This window comes from Sinohyriopsis cumingii, chromosome 3, assembly GCF_028554795.1.
Source record: "Sinohyriopsis cumingii isolate HCF-2022 chromosome 3, ASM2855479v2, whole genome shotgun sequence".
Classification (NCBI taxonomy): domain Eukaryota; kingdom Metazoa; phylum Mollusca; class Bivalvia; order Unionida; family Unionidae; genus Sinohyriopsis; species Sinohyriopsis cumingii.
Window position 1 is genome coordinate 14,850,587 of NC_142963.1, and position 20,069 is coordinate 14,870,655.

Sequence of the window (20,069 nt, forward strand, 5' to 3'; positions counted from 1 at the left end):
ATTTGTTTTTCCCAATTTAGGGTTTCTGTCCCTGTAAGATCTGGGTTGCCCAATTTAGGGTTTCTGTCCCTGTAAGATTTGGGTTGCCCAATTTAAGGTTTGGCAAGTCTTTTAGTGTGGAAAATGAAAACAAATAAAACCATTCTGGAGAGATTTGGATGCAGCTGAGTGCTTATTAGAGTATAACTATATCGTTATGCTCGAGTTGTGCCTTTGTATCTTTGGAACCGTCTCTCTACAGGGATGTATGATCATGACAGATGTTTTTGATTTCGTTGCATTTACTTTCAAAAACAAAGAGTCTGTGAAAGAAATATTTCCAGGCTACAGTGCAAAACTGGTGTGTAACCAGTCCAAGCCCTTTGGCATTTTTCTGTGCAGACGTATCAAGGAACCAGTCATCGAAATCGCATGCTCTTGCCATTAATTCGTTTTTTCGAAAATATGGTTTTTACTATCTTTTTCTGTATGAACGCCAAATCTTTGGTTTATACTATCTTTTTCTTTATGAACGCCAAATCTATGTTTTTCCCCCTCTTTTTCTTCAAATCTAAAAAAAAGCGTCATAAATCCGTTCATCTTGAATATAGTTTCTACACGCTTTAGGAAACCGCCAGTTCCACAAAATATTAGATCCGGGACAAAAACATTTAATTAGGCAATTGTTGATGGCATAAAGATTTAATTGGTGATAAATTTACTTACGCTGATTATTCCATTGTTATCTTTTATGTAAATATCCAAGCAAACATTTTTTAGATTCTTATAGTAATATTGTTTGTGTTTTGTTCTTGGTTTCATTTGTGTAGTTGTCTTTTGCTGTTGTCTGCCTTTGGGAAAGGAATCGCTAGATTCCAAAAGTGCTTGGACTAGTTTCAAACAGAGTTACACAGCTGTTTCTCAGGTTTCCTTCGAAATGCACAATTAAACTTACTAACACGATCTTTCTTCATCCATTTACAGTGCTACCGGACATACTGTAAATTACTGTGTGAATTGTAACGTAAATATATATATCCTACCTACCTACCTACCTACCTACCTACATACTTTTTAGCAGCCTCACAGAAAATGAGGCTGTGCTTCACGATGAGCCTGGAAATCTACTCTGAAGGTCCATACATCTTTTTGAAAGTAGCGAGTTAGCGTACAGGACAGATCCCGTAGTCATACTGGTTGTAAAAATGCTGCATCAACACAGTAGCCCGGCACGGCAGATGGAAGTACGGGTAGCTCTTAGTATACCCATCTTTCGAATTCCAGTAGTAAAATCTAAGTGGATTATTTATTATTCTTAGGAAAAAATCTGAATTGACAATGGATCAGCAATGCAGGGTCATTTTATTTGGTAATTTGATTTCTCGAGTTAGCAAGGATTGCTTTATTTCAAGGGTTCTTTTCCTTTCGTTTGTTTAGCCACAATATAGACAGTTCTGACTTCTTTAGTACTGAGAATAATTGTGTATGAAATGCGATCGTATAATTCCCGATCGAGAGGCCCCCACCCGTTCTTTGGTTCCAGATAGATTATGATTTAGGATTAATAGCCTCTGTTTGTAACGCAGACACTGGTCGGGAGAACGGTGTAGAGATCTTTTGTTACGATGAAATGGTTTGCATGTGTGATGCCTCCCTTACCGTCCCCTTTCATCTCGATGATAATGTCCTTATTCAACGTTAGAGTTTAACAAGCTCTTCGTACTGATTATATGGCTGAGGTAAAACCATCAACATAAATCTTGTGCTGACCATTTGCAGGGTCCACCTGATTACTGACTTGGTGGCCGCGGTTGTTGAAGCGTCCAGTCATTGTGTAGGTGACATCAAGAATAACATCCGATTTTTTATTTAAATTGTTTCCAGTAATACCAGAAGATGACGATGTAGTATCATTATTATCCACAGAAAAATGCACATTTCCTATTCTACTTTCGGTCATCGCGAGAATTCCATTCATGCTGACGTCAGACATCAAATATTTGGTGGCTGCGTGGGTGTCACCATCTATTCAGTTCTGCCTTGAAGCTTGTTTGGGTCATCGTTCCTCTTTGGTTTCTTCTTTTCTACCATTACGGCTTCCCCTGTGCAGAGAATGTGAAGATTGAGTTGCCCGCTGATAACTATAATGTATCCTATGATTGTCTGTATGACAACCAGCTTCTTTGCCTAAGACGATGAGAAATCTGGAGATATTGCTCTCGACGATACACAGAACGCTGCGATGACCTTTTCTGCAAGCATTCAGAGGTGTTGGCTATTGATTTCATGTGCTCATTTAGCACCGCTCATGTAATTGCTAGTATTGTAATACCCTTCTCACGGATGGGCTTGCGGACGAGCTTGCCTAGGTTCGTGTCCTCGTTCAAGCATGAGTATGATGCTTTTGCAATGCAACTGATCTTAAAACGCACAGTTTCACGGTTAACACTACCAGCCTCAGGTGCACAGAACGCTCGTTCATCTTTATGATACTGTGTCTGGAGTTGTGACCTTTAGTTTCGACTGGCGGTGGACCGACTTCACTTTAAAATTACCAAGCACATATAATTCTAGGTGGTCTTTCTTCTCGTCAACGCGCTGATCCATACAGAGACTACCTCTGTCCTTGTTAGGCTAAAACTTGCTATGATCAACCTCTTGTGAATTTGGACAGGACATGTTTTCTACAACACCATTTAACAAATCCATGTATTCTCCTAACGTTGTTGTCATCGAACCTTGTCAGTAGCTGCTCAGGTTTCTCACCACCTCTGTCGATTCCATGATATTAATATGAACCAGTTACGACAAAATGTACTCTAGGTAATTCGATATATATCGCTTGTTCGTGAAGTGTGCACGTACGTTTGGCTTCTAATGTTCATTTACGTGCATATGTGGCGCTATTACATATACATCCACAAAGGCATAAATTCTTCCACAAGTGATTGGAACAACGGCACCAAAATGCAAAAACAAAATAGCATATTCACAATACAAACGAAAACTTGAGCTCTTAAGCCGCCTGCGGTAGCCTCTCGGTGCGAAATGCACGCATCTGTTTGCTGTCGTTACAATAACCCAAGTACGTTTACGCTGTCCATATTAGATGTTTCAGAATTTATTCTCAATTTCACAGATAGTCAGACCTCTGTCACATAGCGCCATGCTATCATAGGGAGTATGGTCTGTTTCAAGTTAGCCATTATTTTACAAGTGAAAAGACAAATTTAATTAAATTATACGTTGCATGTATCGAATGATGAGTAAGTTTCTAGTTCTTGTAATTCAGTGAGATTATTCATGTCGGGCACAGATTAATCTACGATCGTGGGTATAATAATACAAAACTCTCAACAATAGTTCTGATAAAATATATTAATGTGTAGCCAAGTATCATTCTGCGTAAGAACCACTCCGCCTTTGCAGAAACTATGTATCCAAGATAGTTAGCTGGACTTTATGCTCCTGGGAGAAAATCTCGTACTCATCCTTGTATGAATCGGTTCCAACAACCTAGCATTCTTCGTTTTTTGTTAGTTTCAGCTGACTCGCGGCGCTCTTGCTCTGCCAATCAGTTATGGAATGTCCTCCGTCAGGTCGATCGTTCGTGGTGTTGCCAGTTAGGCCTTGTATTTTCACGCCTGCTGTACTAGTGTCGGCCATGGCATTTTTAAGCTTGCTGTACTAGTGTCGGCCTTGGTATCTTTAAGCCTGCTGTACTTGTGTCGGCCTTGGTATTTTTGAGCCTGCTGTACTAGTGTCGGTCTTGGTATCTTTAAGACTGCTGTACTAGTGTCGGTCTTGGTATCTTTAAGACTGCTGTACTTGTGTCGGCCTTGGTATTTTTGAGCCTGCTGTACTAGTGTCGGTCTTGGTATCTTTAAGACTGCTGTACTAGTGTCGGCCTTGGTATCTTTAAGACTGCTGTACTAGTGTCGGCCTTGGTATTTTTGAGCCTGCTGTACTAGTGTCAGTCTTGGTATTTTTAAGCCTGCTGTACTAGTGTCGGACTTGCTACTTTTAAGCCTGCTGTACTATTTTCGGCCTTGGTATTTTTGAGCCTGTTGTACTAGTGTTGGCCTTGGTATTTTTAAGCCTGCTGTACTAGTGTCGGACTTGGTATTTCTGAACCTGTTGTACTAGTGTCGGCCTTGGCATTTTTAAGCCTGCTGTACTAGTGTCGGCCTTAGTATTTTTGAGGTCCGTGGCGCAGGCGTTGGCTTTTCCCAAAAACAATAAACGCAAGTTCTTAAATGTCGACTCAAGTATATTCATCGCACCTATTCGATGCAATGAATGAAGAGGTCCCGCGTGGTCTAAAGCGATCGCTTTTACTGATCACTGCTATCTCACCACTGCCTGCATAGGTTTCAGTCTCGTTTTCGGCCAGTGTTAGTATGTCATAAAGCTTCCTGTGAGTATAAGGCTTTTACCGGGTTTGTATCGGGTTCTTATCCACCAGTTATGCCGGTTGCATATATAGCCTATTTTGTGCTGAAAAGTGGCTTTAAATACACAGCAACAACCACTTAAGTAAGTGAATGGCCTTGCATTCATATGCTATCACTATGGTGTGTCTCCGTATGACGTTTATACTAATATCTACAGAGCATTCAACCTCATATATTTGTTCTGCCTTCAACAAATTCCAAGCATGATTTCGTGTTTTCCCCCTTTTATTTCCTTCTCGTGCTTACTCCATCGTTGCTCTCCTGTCTATATCTGGAGCGTAATTATTACTGTCTGAAGAACATATCGAGGTGATGACCTCATTCCTGTAGTTAAATATGGCATGGGATTTGGGATGAAAAGGTGGACTCGGATTTCAAAAATCTCTGCTTTTATTGATGCTGACAAAGTAGCATACTGAAACGTCAGAAATTTAAGCGCTTGTGAGAATGACGATTCCTAAACAAGCTCGAAACCATGCCCACTCTCGTTTACATAATAAAATCGTTTCTAGATATCAACAATTATACAATTTTACAGGATTATATTTTCAACTGAATGGTAAATAAATCACAAATTTGAGCAAATACACATAGTTGTTTAGTTATTCTTGCCTGCATATTGGCATTATTTTATTTCTGTCTGTGGGAAAGCCTTTAATTAGATCACCACTTACACCGGACATTAATTGATGTCCCTCCAGTTGGATTTAGGTAATTGGACAAGAACTCCTACCGGACATTAATTGATGTCCCTCCAGTTGGATTTAGGTAATTAGACAAGAACTCCTATGCAAGGGTCACTGACATGTCGGGAAGTCCTAAACACTTCCTGTGACAGTGAATGATATTTAATATCACCTGTAAGACTTTCTAAGATATGAGATTTTCAAGACAACCCTCAAAATATCTATAGACAGCCATCTTAATCCTTAAATCCTTACAGACGTCCATCTTGATCCCTAAAGACTTCAATGTACTTTACAGGCAAACTCTTCTAGCAAATATCCCAGACAGACACAGCTTTGTAATTATCAATGAAGACATAGCATTGTAAGTATCAATGAAGACAAAGCATTGTAAGTATCAATGAAGACATAGCATTGTAAGTATCAATGAAGACATAGCATTGTAATTATCAATGAAGACATAGCATTGTAATTATCAATGAAGACATAGCATTGTAAGTATCAATGAAGACATAGCATTGTAATTATCAATGAAGAAATAGCATTGTAATTATCAATGAAGACATAGCATTGTAAGTATCAATGAAGACATAGCATTGTAATTATCAATGAAGACATAGCATTGTAATTATCAATGAAGACATAGCATTGTAATTATTAGTGTTACTTTTAATATCATACTGCAGGATAGGATGTTCTTAAATAGACCCTTGAATCAAATGCTCGTTTCTTACTCAATAAATTTTAACTGCGACCATGTTCTCCCTCAACAACTATAGATATATACCTTAAACTCTGATCTAGGAATGGCTCCTCCTATGGCTGTAAACTCCTGGACCATTATTATGGATGCAAACAAGTTCATGTTAGGATTGAACACGCTGAACTCCAGGAAGACTGCTCTTGTGTTCAGGTCTAGCCAACCCTCGGAACGAAGTCTCGTCACGTTGCGTATCGTTCTTCTATAACTTCTCTCAAAGTTAAACGTATAGCCACCACCTTTGTATGTTTGAACAGTTGCAACGTATGGCGCGTTCTTTAGTTTCAAGGCGCTTTGGTAAACCCACGGATTGAGTTCATCCATCTTGTCCAAGATACCAGCTTGATCCTCGGTGGGCGTCTGCCAGCCTGGAAGATACGGTTTGGTATCGTCATCCATCCAGTTATAGTCATCGCGACACTCGTGCCCTAAAGGATTCATGACTGGCTGGACAATACAGGAATCTGAAACGGAAACTAGTCTGTTCATTCTTTACTACGTAACAACCCTAATATGGCCCACTTTGCACAGTCGAAATATATCATGGCCTCAAACAAGTAAGGGATATTTAGGGTGGTTACGATGTTCTTAAGAGAGAGATTATTTTCAGATCCGGAGTATTGTTTTACATATGAACTTTCTTCTGATGTCGAACGATATAATGAAGTCATTATTGTATTCCCCAATTTAATAATGTGGACTAACATAGATGATCGCTGCATTATCTGGAAAATAGTCTTCATTCTTGATTTTGATAGAAATAGCTAATACTGACTAGAAATGTATTAATTTGAGTTCATGATGTCGATAATGGATAGACATTCCGAAACTAAAACGAAACGGAGACTAATAGTTATTGACACGAAAACTCACCATTTTGTATTCTCATTTGTCTGAGCCGTGCAATTCCGATTCTCCTAGCCTCCAAGTCAGATATGCACATTTTGTCCCACCAGGCTTCAATATTTGCCCCGTTGTAGTAGGTTGACACGTACAGGGCTGGCAGCAGTACTGTTTCCAGCCAGTCCCAGTACTGACTCACCGTTTTGATCTGTTAAAAAAACAGGGAGATGTTTTAATTTACCTTCGAATTTAAGATAAATACGTCGTAGGAAAAGTGACTGGTTTCCTTTCACATGCAAGGAGAAGACGCATAGCTTTATGAGTTTTTGAGTCTTTCTTAAACTTTGAGTTTGACTATCAAAGTCAAAGTAGTGATAAATCTTAAGGTGTAAAAAGTAAATAATAAACGTCTTAAAATGTACGTAACTTTATTTTAGAACTTGTTTGTTATCGCCATGAAAATACTTCCAACTTTAACTTGTATCCATTTGGACTATAATAATATCAGCATCCCGTTGTTTTCTAAATGTTTTAGGAACATGGAAAATGTTATTATGTTGTGGCCTCTTTCCGGTTTACAATCCGTCTCGGAAATGACACTTAAATGTCTCAACCGAGGCATAAGCTTTTGGACAATTAAGATCTGCCTTAGCAGTGTTATAACAGAGGATTACATTTAATTTTCGATCGAGATCAAGAGTTCTATCTCACATAACATTGCCCTTATATCACTCGAAACTGCAGATTGTAATTTGTCAATGTTATCAACATATGCCAATGCATGAGGATACTTTTGTGGGGTCGAAGGCTCGGACCTAATAGAAGATCCAGAATTGATTGAACCACCTGCAATCTTATGTTTTTCAACCGATCCGCAACAATGTTTTGATACTATCAGTAACTCGCATTGAAACTCATTTAGCGATAAAACAGAGAGCGAATATAAGGCCTCAAGCACCTTGTGTGCTGGTGTGAACATTCCCTGAAAAACATCACCAACGCCAGCTCCGTAATATATTATGCAAGCGGTGTTTCTCGCGTTAACAACACTCACGGACGGTCATTATATTCTATCGGGATAATCTCTAATGTACAGCAGCATCGTCAAGGTTTAACAACGCAGGTCCAGCAAGTGCCCGCCCTGATCGATAATCGTGAAGCAAAGGCTCACCAATCGGGAATTGTTGCAATTAAGATACACGGGCATGGAATTAATCGATATTAGATCACCCGGAGCCTCAGACACGGCAAACCCAAACAATATATAAGATTGCGACTCTTACGTTGACTATGATGAAACTTCATAACTACCACAAATAGCATCACAGGGCAGCAGACTAACCTGAGTCGTGGTGGTAATTCTGACTATGTCTGGAGCGATTTTGTGACCGGCACTGTCAGGTCCTGCAGGTAGGATTCGTGTATCCTCTGAAATCCTATTAATATTTTCAAGAAATCCAAGAACCGTTCTCAAAGATGATTGCACAATATCAACCGTAGAAATTGGAGATAAAATCCAGATAGCAGAGCTAAGGTCATGTGTGCGTATGCTGACTTTGCAATGGCCTTTGGTCATAAACGTGTCCCTCCGACGCTTCTCTTCGTTGATTGACACGGTCTCGTACGTGCTCAGAGAAAGTGCAACTGCGTTCCAGGCGGCGCGATTGTCTGTTGAAACCAAAACCGGGGTATTTGCAGGGAAGTCTCCGAGCGGGAGCGGGAAAGTCTCCAAACGGGAGTGATGGAATATTAGGCCAACTACGATAAACGCGCTAAGACGTTAGCACAAAGCTGGTTTAAAATATTAGGCTGTGGTGTTCGTGACTTGCGTTTGTACGGTACTATTGCCTGCGACGCAACGTCGTGACTTGCGTTTGTGTGCTACTATTGCCTCTGACGCAACTTCGTGACTTTCGTTTGTGTGGTTCTATTGCCTCGGACGCAAATTCGTGACTTGCTCTTGCGTGGTACTATTGCCTCCGACGGAACTTCGTGTCTTGCTCTTGGTGTGGTACTATTGCCTCTGCAGCAACTTCGTGAATTGCGGTTGTGTGGTGCTATTGCCTCTGACGCAACTTCGTGACTTGCGTTTGAGTGGTACTATTGCCTCTGCCGTAAGTTCGTGACTTGCGTTTGTGTGGCATTATTGCCTCTGTCGCAACTTCGTGACTTGCGGTTGTGTGATGCTATTGCCTCTTCGTGACTTGCGTTTGTGTGGTACTATTGTCTCTGACGCAACTTCGTGACTTGCGTTTGTGCGGTACTATTGCCTCTGCCGCAACTTCGTGACGTGTGTTTGTGTGGTTCTATTGTATCTGCCTCAACTTCGTGACTTGCGTTTGTGTGGTGCTATTGCCTCTGACGCAACTTCGCGACTTGCATTTGTGTGGTACTATAGCCTCTGCAACAACTATGTGACTTGCGGTTGTGTGGTACTATAGCCTCTTCCGCAACTTCGTGACGTGTGTTTGTGTGGTACTATTGTCTCTGCCTCAGCTTCGTGACTTGCATTTGTGTGGTGCTATTGCCTCGGACGCAACTATGTGACTTGCGGTTGTGTGGTACTATTGCCTCTCCCGCAACTTCGTGACGTGTGTTTGTGTGGTACTATTGTCTCTGCCTCAACTTTGTGACTTGCGTTTGTGTGGTGCTATTGCCTCTGCCGCAACTTCGTGACGTATGTTTTTGTGGTACTATTGTCTCTGCCTCAGCTTCGTGACTTGGGTTTGTGTGGTGCTATTGCCTCTGACGCAACTTCGTGACTTGCGTTTGTGTGGTGCTATTGCCTCTGCCGCAACTTCGTGACTTGTGTTTGTGTGGTACTTTTGTCTCTGTCGTATCTTCTTAGACCACTTGACAGTCCTAACAAAGGACCATGTTATCCTTTCCCATACATTGTGATAGCTGTTTTCGCAACTTTTTTCACTTGTTCCTTGGTTTCAAGATTTGCTTTATCAGTTGTGCAAACATATGTAAAACGTCCGCTGTGCGTTTTATGCGTCTGACACAACATAAACACATATCTGACGCGTTCTCGTGCATCTTTATAACGGCTAAGATTTAGTCGATATTGGGCAGCATTGTCGCGTCTGTCAGCAGAACTCATCTGGAGTTTTTTTCCTGATTTAAACATAGGTCTAATTAATGTTGCAACACCATGCGCTTCAGTGCTTCGAATTAACATCGTACAGTTTTTTTGTCATCGTCGGAAAAATATGAGTTTACTTGGTGTTTAAGTTTCACATCATCGTACACAACAAGATTATTTGAGCTTGAATCAAGATCATGAATTGTATGAGCATCCTTGATTTTAGACTAGAAATCAGCGATGGAATATTGACTTCTCAAGGACGACTGACGCGCTACTATAAATTCCTTGAGTGCACCATACAATGGCTGATCGATAGCCGACGGCGCATTTACGTACAACCCACGTTAACAATCTCAAAATCATGTTGAGGAACAGTGTGATTTTCCCTGCTTTTTCTCGAAACTGCTTCGCAGTTCTACAATCTCTCAGTCCTGACGACGGTGACTAGAAAAAATCAACAAATTTCATAACGATGTGTGTATTTAAAACGCTCGATGGAAGAACATGCCATTAAGAATACTTTAAATCATCGTTGCTAGCGTTATGTGTTGGTCTAGGTGTTCAACCATGACTTAAATGTGGTAACGACGTAAAATCGGCCATGCGGCTTAGTCGGTCATGCGGTTCTGTTCTTTAGTATTATTGCGCGCGCAGGCGATCACTCTCTAGAAATGATGTTACGGAACCCATTATTGTAGAAACACCCGACGAAGTCTGTTGAGGAGACATAAACAAATGTAATAAAGTCAAAACAAATATTTTTCAGAAGTCAGAAGACTTGCATCAGAAACACAAAAAGTGTACATTACACGAGCAATTGTCGACCATTGGTAATGATTCCGTGTATATTTGATACTCTTGGAAGCACTTGGCAATTCTCATGGATCTGTGGTTTCGCTTATTAGGAGGACAGTCTAATGTTAGTTAGAAGGCTGTGACCTCGATCAGCAACCGAAACATGTAGAAACACTATTATAACACTAATGCTTTGCAATTACCTTGAACAAGTTTATCGGCAGTTATACCGGCGGAATCAACTCCTGTCTATTCAACAGCGTAGTTGAAACACTGGGGTGGGATTTAAGGAACCAATTTTTTATATTAATCTTCTTGATAAACACAGTGGAATATGAATTATCCGAGAGTGAGCATCATCTTGTTATCCCCTTCTTATAGTTTTCGAATATTACTGTCGGTTTTCAAATAATTTAACAGGTTCTGACATGGTCATTGTTCGATAAATTCAAAACTAATTTCATGTTCTTCTCCCTTCATTTCTATGCCTGGGAAATCCAATACTAGTTTTCACTTTTATAGCATTGACTTCTTTCTGTATATAGTATCTGTCTTGGGAGTTATTGTGTGTGTGTGTGTGTGTGTGTGTGTGTGTGTGCGGACAATTTCTTTCCTACCAAAGATGCCTTGCGATAACAAGATTTTCAGGCTGACCACCATGACTGGCATGATGCGTTAAATGAGGAATATTCTATATCAAAGGAATAGTTCTGTATCTGTAAAATATAAAGGATGCTAGTCAGCTAATTAAAATAGGCGTGTGAATCCAAAATAATTAAGCATTTAATTAGGTATAGACACTTACTGACTCAAAATCGTTCAGTAAAATGGACTTGAGGTTCTCAGAGTAGATGTAGGAGTCCGAATCTCGCTGGTGGTAGGACAAGAAGAAAAGAATTATTACAAAGAAGAGATAGACAGCAATCTCCTTGATGACTGTTTCCATCTGAATCTCCTTTAGACGATTTTTCCTAGATACCCCCAGAGCTTCCATGTCCGGCGGCTTAATCTCGGCATTAGCTAGCTTTCGTTTATTAACTATGTCTGAAAGAATAATTCAGATGGGAAGTTATGGTACGCATTTACGTCAACTCTACAGGATGTTCTAAAAGCTTAAAAACCTATACAGATTCCGCGCTCAAGCGTTGGAGCTTGGTGGAACTTGAGGGGGAAACAACAGGACATGCTGAGAAAAACCACCAAACTTGGATTGTCAAACACTTACCATGTCATCTATCAAATAAATATCAAGCCTGGGATGAAAGGATTACAGACCGAACTCTGCCGACAAAACACGCAAAGTTCAAGATTTCTGTGAGGGCGTGGCTGTATTAAGATACTATCAAGGAAACTAAATAAAAATATTTTTAAAGATGTCGTTAAGTATATGCGCAACATAGGCAAAACACGAGGAATAATTTGTAGGACGGTGATCTTGTTTGCGCAAGCGTGGACATGATGCTTTTTTCCAGTTGGTTCTGTGACATTAATTACACTGTTTTGCACTAAAGGCAGTTTCTTTGACAATGTTGTATATAGTCATGAAACCTGGTTAGTGAATATTGTAAATTTATCTTGAAAGGTACTACTCACTACAGACAAACGTTGTCAACAATGAGTAATTGAATCCATGCTGGCGTTTGCACCGAAACAAGGAAATTCGAATCAATGGGTTACATAATTTGTCTCCCCACGAGGCATAGCATCGTGGGGAGACATGCAATGTAACCCCGCAATTGGGATTTCCTTGTCTCTGTGAAAACCCCAACGTAGATTGTTTCTCTCACCATATAATTTCCTGCAAGGTCAAAAGAATTATTCACTCTTGCAATGTAGTTCACGCGCAAATGATTACATGCGGAATATAATACAAATATGATAAGGGGGGCTTTGGTGTTTTTACGTGTAACCAAATAATAATATAAAACGTTTGATAGTGTTGAGGTATTATCACATTTAATATATGGATCTTATATGAAATTAAAAAATAAATAATTAATATTTATTACAAGAAAATGTTTCATTTTCATTACTTCCAACTTTGAAAAGTTATATTCTAAATAAATAATTAAACGGTACTGGGTATAACGCAGAGTAACATGTATGAATGGCCGTGATGGATTATTCATGGGTAATTAGAGATATGTGTCACTATCTTATATAACTATCTTTTTTTGAAGGAGGTGAAACTCTGACATACTGGTGTTGTAATTAATATTGATTGTAAATTTACCCACCCACCCCCGTATGAATCACCCTCCAAATACAGACATAGCAGATAACCATGTGCTGAATATTCATGTTCACGGTGTCCTGGAACATTGATATTTTCTGTCTTGGAAATGTGGCAAGTGTTGCTATTAGTAGTGGAAAGATATGTCACAGGTAAATTTGCTTGTGGAATAACGTGTGGACGGATAAATGATTCCTTCTGACTGGTAAGTGTAGTATTTGTCATTAATGGTTGCAGGTACATGTTTGGTCCAACTGGGACAAAATAGGGTAAACATTTGCGAATTTGCTCTCCCGCCAATAAGAGTCAAGATGTTCGCTAGCATGTATTCCATTTCCTTTTTTCTTATCGCTATCGTTTTGTTTTTAAACATCTTCTTTTTGTAAGTCATTTGTTTCTCTCCCCCAAAAACTATTTTGGTAACTATCCTTAATTGTTGGCGTTTGTTTGATCGGTAAACAACTCTATCAGGCCAAGCAGAAGACAACAATGATTGCGTCCCTTGATACAGTAGTCCCTAGCGTGTGGTCACCATGACTGAGGCGACTGGTCTGAGATAACGAGACTGAGATGGGAAAAGTAAGGTTAGCAAAACAGGTAGATTTCTTTGTCACATAAGTAAGAAATAATGTTCACGCTCCAACGAGTCGTTACGTCTTACACGTAGGTAGGTTTCTCGGACGTTGCTGTGAGTCCAGTCATGACATTAGCTGGGTGTACTAATGTTTGGGAGTACTACTCACTACGGACAAAAAGAGGGGTGGGTTACATTGATCTACATCTAGAGACTAAAACGTGTTTGGACAATGTCACACCGAAACAGACGATTTCTAGCATGCGGCACCCCTTTTTATTTAATTTTATGATTCATACTATCGGCATACTTTTGATATATTATTTAATTATTCTTACTATCGGCATACTTTTGCTATATTATTTAATTATTCATACCATCGGGATACTTTTGATATATTATTTAATTATTCATACTATCGGCATACTTTTTATATATTATTTAATTAGTCATACTATCGGAATACTTTTTATATATTATTTAGTTATTCATCATATCTGCATATTTTTGATATATTATTTAATTATTCATACTATCGGCATACTTTTGATATATTATTTAATTATTCATACTATCGGCATACTTTTGATATATTATTTAATTATTCCTACTATCGGCATACTTTTTATATATTATTTAATTATTCATACTATCTTGAGTATTGCAGATCAGAGAAACAATTCCTCATTTCCAACAGTGTATACTATTTCTACACAAAAGATGCGTCTATATAGGATGAGTCTAATAAATAAATATAATTCTAACAAAACAATACACTCAGGCTTACTGCTTCATTGAATAAAGATTAAAGTTAAATATATTACAAATGTTAACCATTTCTGACGGAATTCCCTTCATCTCTGACATAAACATCAAATGTCCTGAAGTAGTGAATATATTACATCGTTGGTTATTAGTTGGTTATTATGGTTATTAGTTGGTTATTAGTTGGTGATTATTATAGTTTTATTAGTGACTTGGACGATAATGAAAAAAGCCAGATCAACATTTGGATCATTTGTACCCATATATTAAACTGTCATGGTAGACGGTCTGATCACTATAATTGTGAGAAGGTAAATCAGTTAAAAATCCACTCATGTGAAAAAATATATTCCTACCATTTGTGCAGCTTTCTCACCACATCTTTCATTTAACAAGAGACCGGTTTGGTTTATGATCGTTTTACAGAACCACGTGATATTGCGGAAGCTGATGCTCATAAAAGGATCTGTTCTAATCCTTTTACTTATCAGAATGTTATCTGATCGTTTTACAGATCAAAATGGTGTTGATCATTTTATAGATCAAAATCGTATTGACAGTTTTACAGATCAGAATGGTGTTGATCGTTTTACAGATCAGGATAGTGTTGATCGTTTTACAGATCAGAATGGTGTTGATCGTTTTACAGATCAGGATGGTGTTGATCGTTTTACAGATCAAAATCGTATTGATTGTCTTACAGATCAGAATGGTGTTGATCGTTTTACAGATCAGGATGGTGTTGATCGTCTTACAGATCAAAATCGTATTGATCGTTTTACAGATCAGAATGGTGTTGATCGTTTTACAGATCAAAATCGTATTGATCGTTTAACATATCAGAATGGTGTTGATCGTTTTACAGATCAGGATGGTGTTGATCGTTTTACAGATCAAAATCGTATTGATCGTTTTACAGAGCAGGATGGTGTTGATCGTTTTACAGATCAAGATGGTGTTGATCGTTTTACAGATCAAAATCGTATTAATCGTTTTACATATCAGAATGGTGTTGATCGTTTTACAGATCAAAATCGAATTGATTGTTTTACAGATCAGAATGGTGTTGATCGTTTTACAGATCAGAATGGTGTTGATCGTTTTACAGATGAGGATGGTGTTGATGGTTTTACAGATCAAAATCGTATTGATAGTTTTACAGATCAGAATGGTGCTGATCGTTTAACAGATCAAGATGTGTTGATCGTTTTACAGATCAGGATGGTGTTGATCGTTTTACAGATCAGGATGGTGTTGATCGTTTTACAGATCAGAATGGTGTTGATCGTTTTACAGATCAAAATCGAATTGATTGTTTTACAGATCAGAATGGTTTTGATCGTTTTACAGATCAGAATGGTGTTGATCGTTTTACAGATCAGGATGGTGTTGATCGTTTTACAGATCAGAATGGTGTTGACTGTTTTACAGATCAGAATGGTGTTGATCGTTTTACAGATCAAAATCGAATTGATTGTTTTACAGATCAGAATGGTGTTGATCGTTTTACAGATCAGGATGGTGTTGATCGTTTTACAGATCAGAATGGTGTTGACTGTTTTACAGATCAGGATGGTGTTGATCGTTTTACAGATCAGAATGGTGTTGATCGTTTTACAGATCAAAATCGAATTGATTGTTTTACAGATCAGAATGGTGTTGATCGTTTTACAGATCAGAATGGTGTTGATCGTTTTACAGATCAAAATCGCATTGATAGTTTTACAGATCAGAATGGTGTTGATCGTTTTACAGATCAAAATCGAATTGATTGTTTTACAGATCAGAATGGTGTTGATAGTTTTACAGATCAGGATGGTGCTGATCGTTTTACAGATCAAAATCGAATTGATCGTTTTACAGATCAGAATGGTGTTGATCGTTTTACAGATCAGGATGGTGTTGATCATTTAACAGATCAGAATGAAAATTTATCCTTTTTGACCAGAATGCTATTGCAGAATCTTGTCCTAATTCTAAATACATTTTGATATAACTCATCAAATTTGATATATTTAAACTTTTGATATGTTTCGCTACTTTAAATCTAAGATTTAATTGGATATCTCTTTACGCAGGAATGGTGACACTGCATACTCAAATACCGAAAAATGTGAAAGTAAAGATGCAATATAACTTTTGGAATTCCTGGATGACAGTTGTATTTTATTGACACTATCGTACTATCAAATGTAAGGGAAGACATGCCTGCTATTTGGGATTCAGCTCTTGTGAGAATTTCGTCCTCATGAGCTGCTATTGCTGCACTTAAGTCATGTCCTGTGTCTTCCTCTTCCTCGATGTCTGGCTTCTTCAGTACGCAGGCAATGAACGCCACGAGGCATAACACCTGGTTTGTTAAAGAAAGAAAACCTGTCACATATATGAATGACCTTTTACATGTGGTAGTAGTAGTAGTACCAGTAGCATGAGTCGGCAATATTACTAATAACATAAGTAGTAGTAGTGTAGTAGTTTTAGTAGCAGAAGAAGTAGTAGTAGTGACAGCACTGTACTAGTAGTAGTAATAGTAGTATATAATATGGGCTAAAGATGTCCGTTTTGTAGACCTGTAGTAGCAATGGTACTTAGTGACAGGATAGTCAACACAATTGGGACTTTGCAGTTCTGTTTACATACATTCCCGTGTTTAGTATTAATTTCGGACCGGCGTTCAGGCGAGTTGTTCGTTGCGAAAGCCTTCTAGGACTAGAACCAGCAAATTAAGATCAATAAGTCTACTTATGGTGTATTAGATTTACTTAAATCAAGTTGACTGCCCTGTCTCCTAGTACCCATGGATAATAGGACAATCTTGTACCGGTGTTTTTTTTTAAATATAATTTATTTATTTATTTATTTCCAATCTGTATAATATCTCCAATTAAAGTTTAAATGTACATGCATCTAGTAATTAAGATTTTAATTACCGTGCTTCTAGGAATAGTTCTACTCACAAATGTAAAGCTGTTCCTGCATGAATGTTTTGTTCAACCTGCGAAGTGAGAAACTTTAATTTGTTCTGCTTAATTGGCTTAATATTCTCAGGTTCTTGATTGTGAGGAATAAAGTCCGTTTTACAAAGCTTACAAGTGCTTAAAGTCACTTACGTATACGTAAAAGAATCTCCATGATTTACGTCTTTTACGTTTCGCGAAATCACCTGTACGATATGTGTACTCAACTCATGTGTATGCAAGTTATAATGTATATCATCGGAACATTGTATAAGATATAGGTTGTTATATATATATATATATATATATATATATATATATATATATATATATATATATATATATATATATATATATAGAGAGAGAGAGAGAGAGAGAGAGAGAGAGAGAGAGAGAGAGTCTTTGTGCGATGTATATTTAATTTGTATTGTTTGTTGTCTTTTTCTTAATGATTATAAGTTAAATACCAATTTACATAACATTTAATCAACAAGAAAAGCCAAAAACAATACAAATTAAATATACATAGCACAAAGACTATTTTACTTATTGGTACTTACCATCTTACTTATTGGCATGTACCATCTTACTTATTGGCATGTAATATCTTATTTATTGACATATACCATTTTACCTTTTATTTGCATGTACCATCTTCCTTATAAGTATGTAAATTCATACTTAACAGTACGTACCATCTTATTTATTTGCATGTACTATCTTACGCATTGGCATGTACCATCTTTCTTATTGGCACATACGATCTTACTGTCATGTACCATCTTACATATAGGCATATACATTCTAACTTATTAGTATGTACCATCTTACATATAGGCATATACATTCTAACTTATTAGTATGTACCATCTTACATATAGGCATATACATTCTAACTTATTAGTATGTACCATCTTACATATAGGCATATACATTCTAACTTATTAGTATGTACCATCTTACTTATTGTCACGCTGCTTTATTTGGAAAATGTTGCATTTGTATGTAATAATTATAAATAAAGTAAAAGTGATCTTTTGAGAACCAGCTGAATCACACCTTGTTTTCAGTAGACTAAATCAGTGCAAGTACTGATCTCAAAATGTCTGCGAAAATTGTTGTCTTGTTAACAGTTGACACACACACACACACACACACACACACACACACACACATACACACACACACACACTTACAAGAAAGAAAAGGGCAGTTTTGCTAAATCATTATACACACACATATACACACAAAAACAAACACACACAAAAACACACATATACAGAGGAGATAAAGAGAGGCAGTTTAGCAAAATCATTACACACACACATATACACACAAAAACAAACACACGTACACACACAAAACCCCACATACACAGAGAAGAAAGGCAGTTTTGCAAAATCATTACTCACACACACACACACACACACATAGGAGAGAAAGGCAGCACTGCAAATTCATTATACCTTGATTGGTTGCACCACAATGACTGACTGGAAGAAGGAGAGTAAGAAAGTTGTCAGCCATTGGTTGGCCTTTTCTGTTCCCCATTCCATGCTGTAGAGAATTGTGAAAAATGCCGGCACAGTGATTGAGAGGAAACAGACTGCAACAGACAACATCGTCCATTAATCTATTCATTATAAATGCCTATTCTGGGTAAATCTTTACTCGACTGGAATGCATTTTAATAGGATTACATTTAATTGACGATACAGAATGGGGAATCAATATAACAAGTCAGGGAGGGGAAGGGAGAGAGTCTACAATTAGATACTGTTATGCATGGTAAAGAAAGAAAAATACGAAAGGAAACATGACTCAAAAAGGATTACTACACATTAAAGCAGAAACATTCATAATGTAACGGCAGCATGTTTACACACGTAGCAAACACAGCGTGTGTTCGATTCATGTTAATTAAGGACTATAGATAAGCCTTGAAATTAATATTGTTATGTATATTTAATTGGTATTATTTGTTGGATTTTCTTACTGATTGTATGTTACGTAAACCTGTATTTTCACTAGACTTTTTCACTTTTCCAAAACAAGCTTACTGTGTACCTAACCAGGGACAATTATGTTGTAAACAACATAATACATAGCTAGTATTTCACTTTGAGTATAGATTAAACATTAGGATAAGTATCAATCGAGGTAAACACGTTTATTTTAATTTGAGACTAGGACATTGGTATTCACTCACGAAAAACCTGGTGGACCTAATGTTAGCCACTTTCTTTAATAAAATTAAATAATATACCTTATCTTGTTGACAACTTAGAATGTTCTATAAATGAACTTTGACCCTCGTCCTGGTTCTGTTATTGTGCCTTAGTGTTTTTATATAATGTTGTTTACTGGAAAAAATTACTCATTATTTCCTTAATATCTTGAAGCAGGATCAGTTTTATTATTAAGTTCACTTTTTCACTTAGGTGAATTTATTTATTCAAATTATTATTCACAGAAATTATATAGTGCCCAATAATATTCTTGGAATGGAACATTAATCTGGAATTATAGTAAATTAACACATGAACATTTGGATTCTATTATTGAGATACATTAAAAGACTGTTAGCACATCATCACATACCAGACCACTGGAACATTAACATATTCGAGGCTATAGGCACATCAACACATTCAATATGGAACTTATTTGGAATACCACTGGAATTCAATTGGAACTTCATGCATATGGACTTGTGATAGAAATTGTAGGATTATTTGAGATTTAATTCACAATACTTTAAATTCTTTTTAAATTTTCACTTTGCAATTTAGAGAAATAAATTATTTTGTGAATGTTACAAAACTTGTTCATTTTCACTCTCTTCTGTTACTTAGTTTAAGACCATAGAGTTGTAACACTATTTAGTCAGTAAACTACAACAATTGTGCGATACATAATACTAGCTTTCTCT

The 20,069-nt window shown here is 37.6% G+C and overlaps 1 protein-coding gene across 1 annotated transcript in view; it reads right to left on the reverse strand.

Annotated features, from left to right (window-relative positions):
- LOC149802478 (uncharacterized) overlaps nucleotides 1-20,069 on the reverse strand; it is an 84,916-nt gene that overhangs the window by 6,030 nt on the left and 58,817 nt on the right. Inside the window, exons 16-20 of the mRNA XM_089951520.1 lie at nucleotides 18,604-18,743; nucleotides 16,389-16,530; nucleotides 11,414-11,652; nucleotides 6,753-6,930; nucleotides 5,907-6,343 (exon numbers count right to left, since the gene is read on the reverse strand). Of these exons, the coding sequence (XP_089807646.1) occupies nucleotides 5,907-6,343; nucleotides 6,753-6,930; nucleotides 11,414-11,652; nucleotides 16,389-16,530; nucleotides 18,604-18,743 (1,136 nt within the window). The remainder of the gene's footprint in view (nucleotides 1-5,906; nucleotides 6,344-6,752; nucleotides 6,931-11,413; nucleotides 11,653-16,388; nucleotides 16,531-18,603; nucleotides 18,744-20,069) is intronic.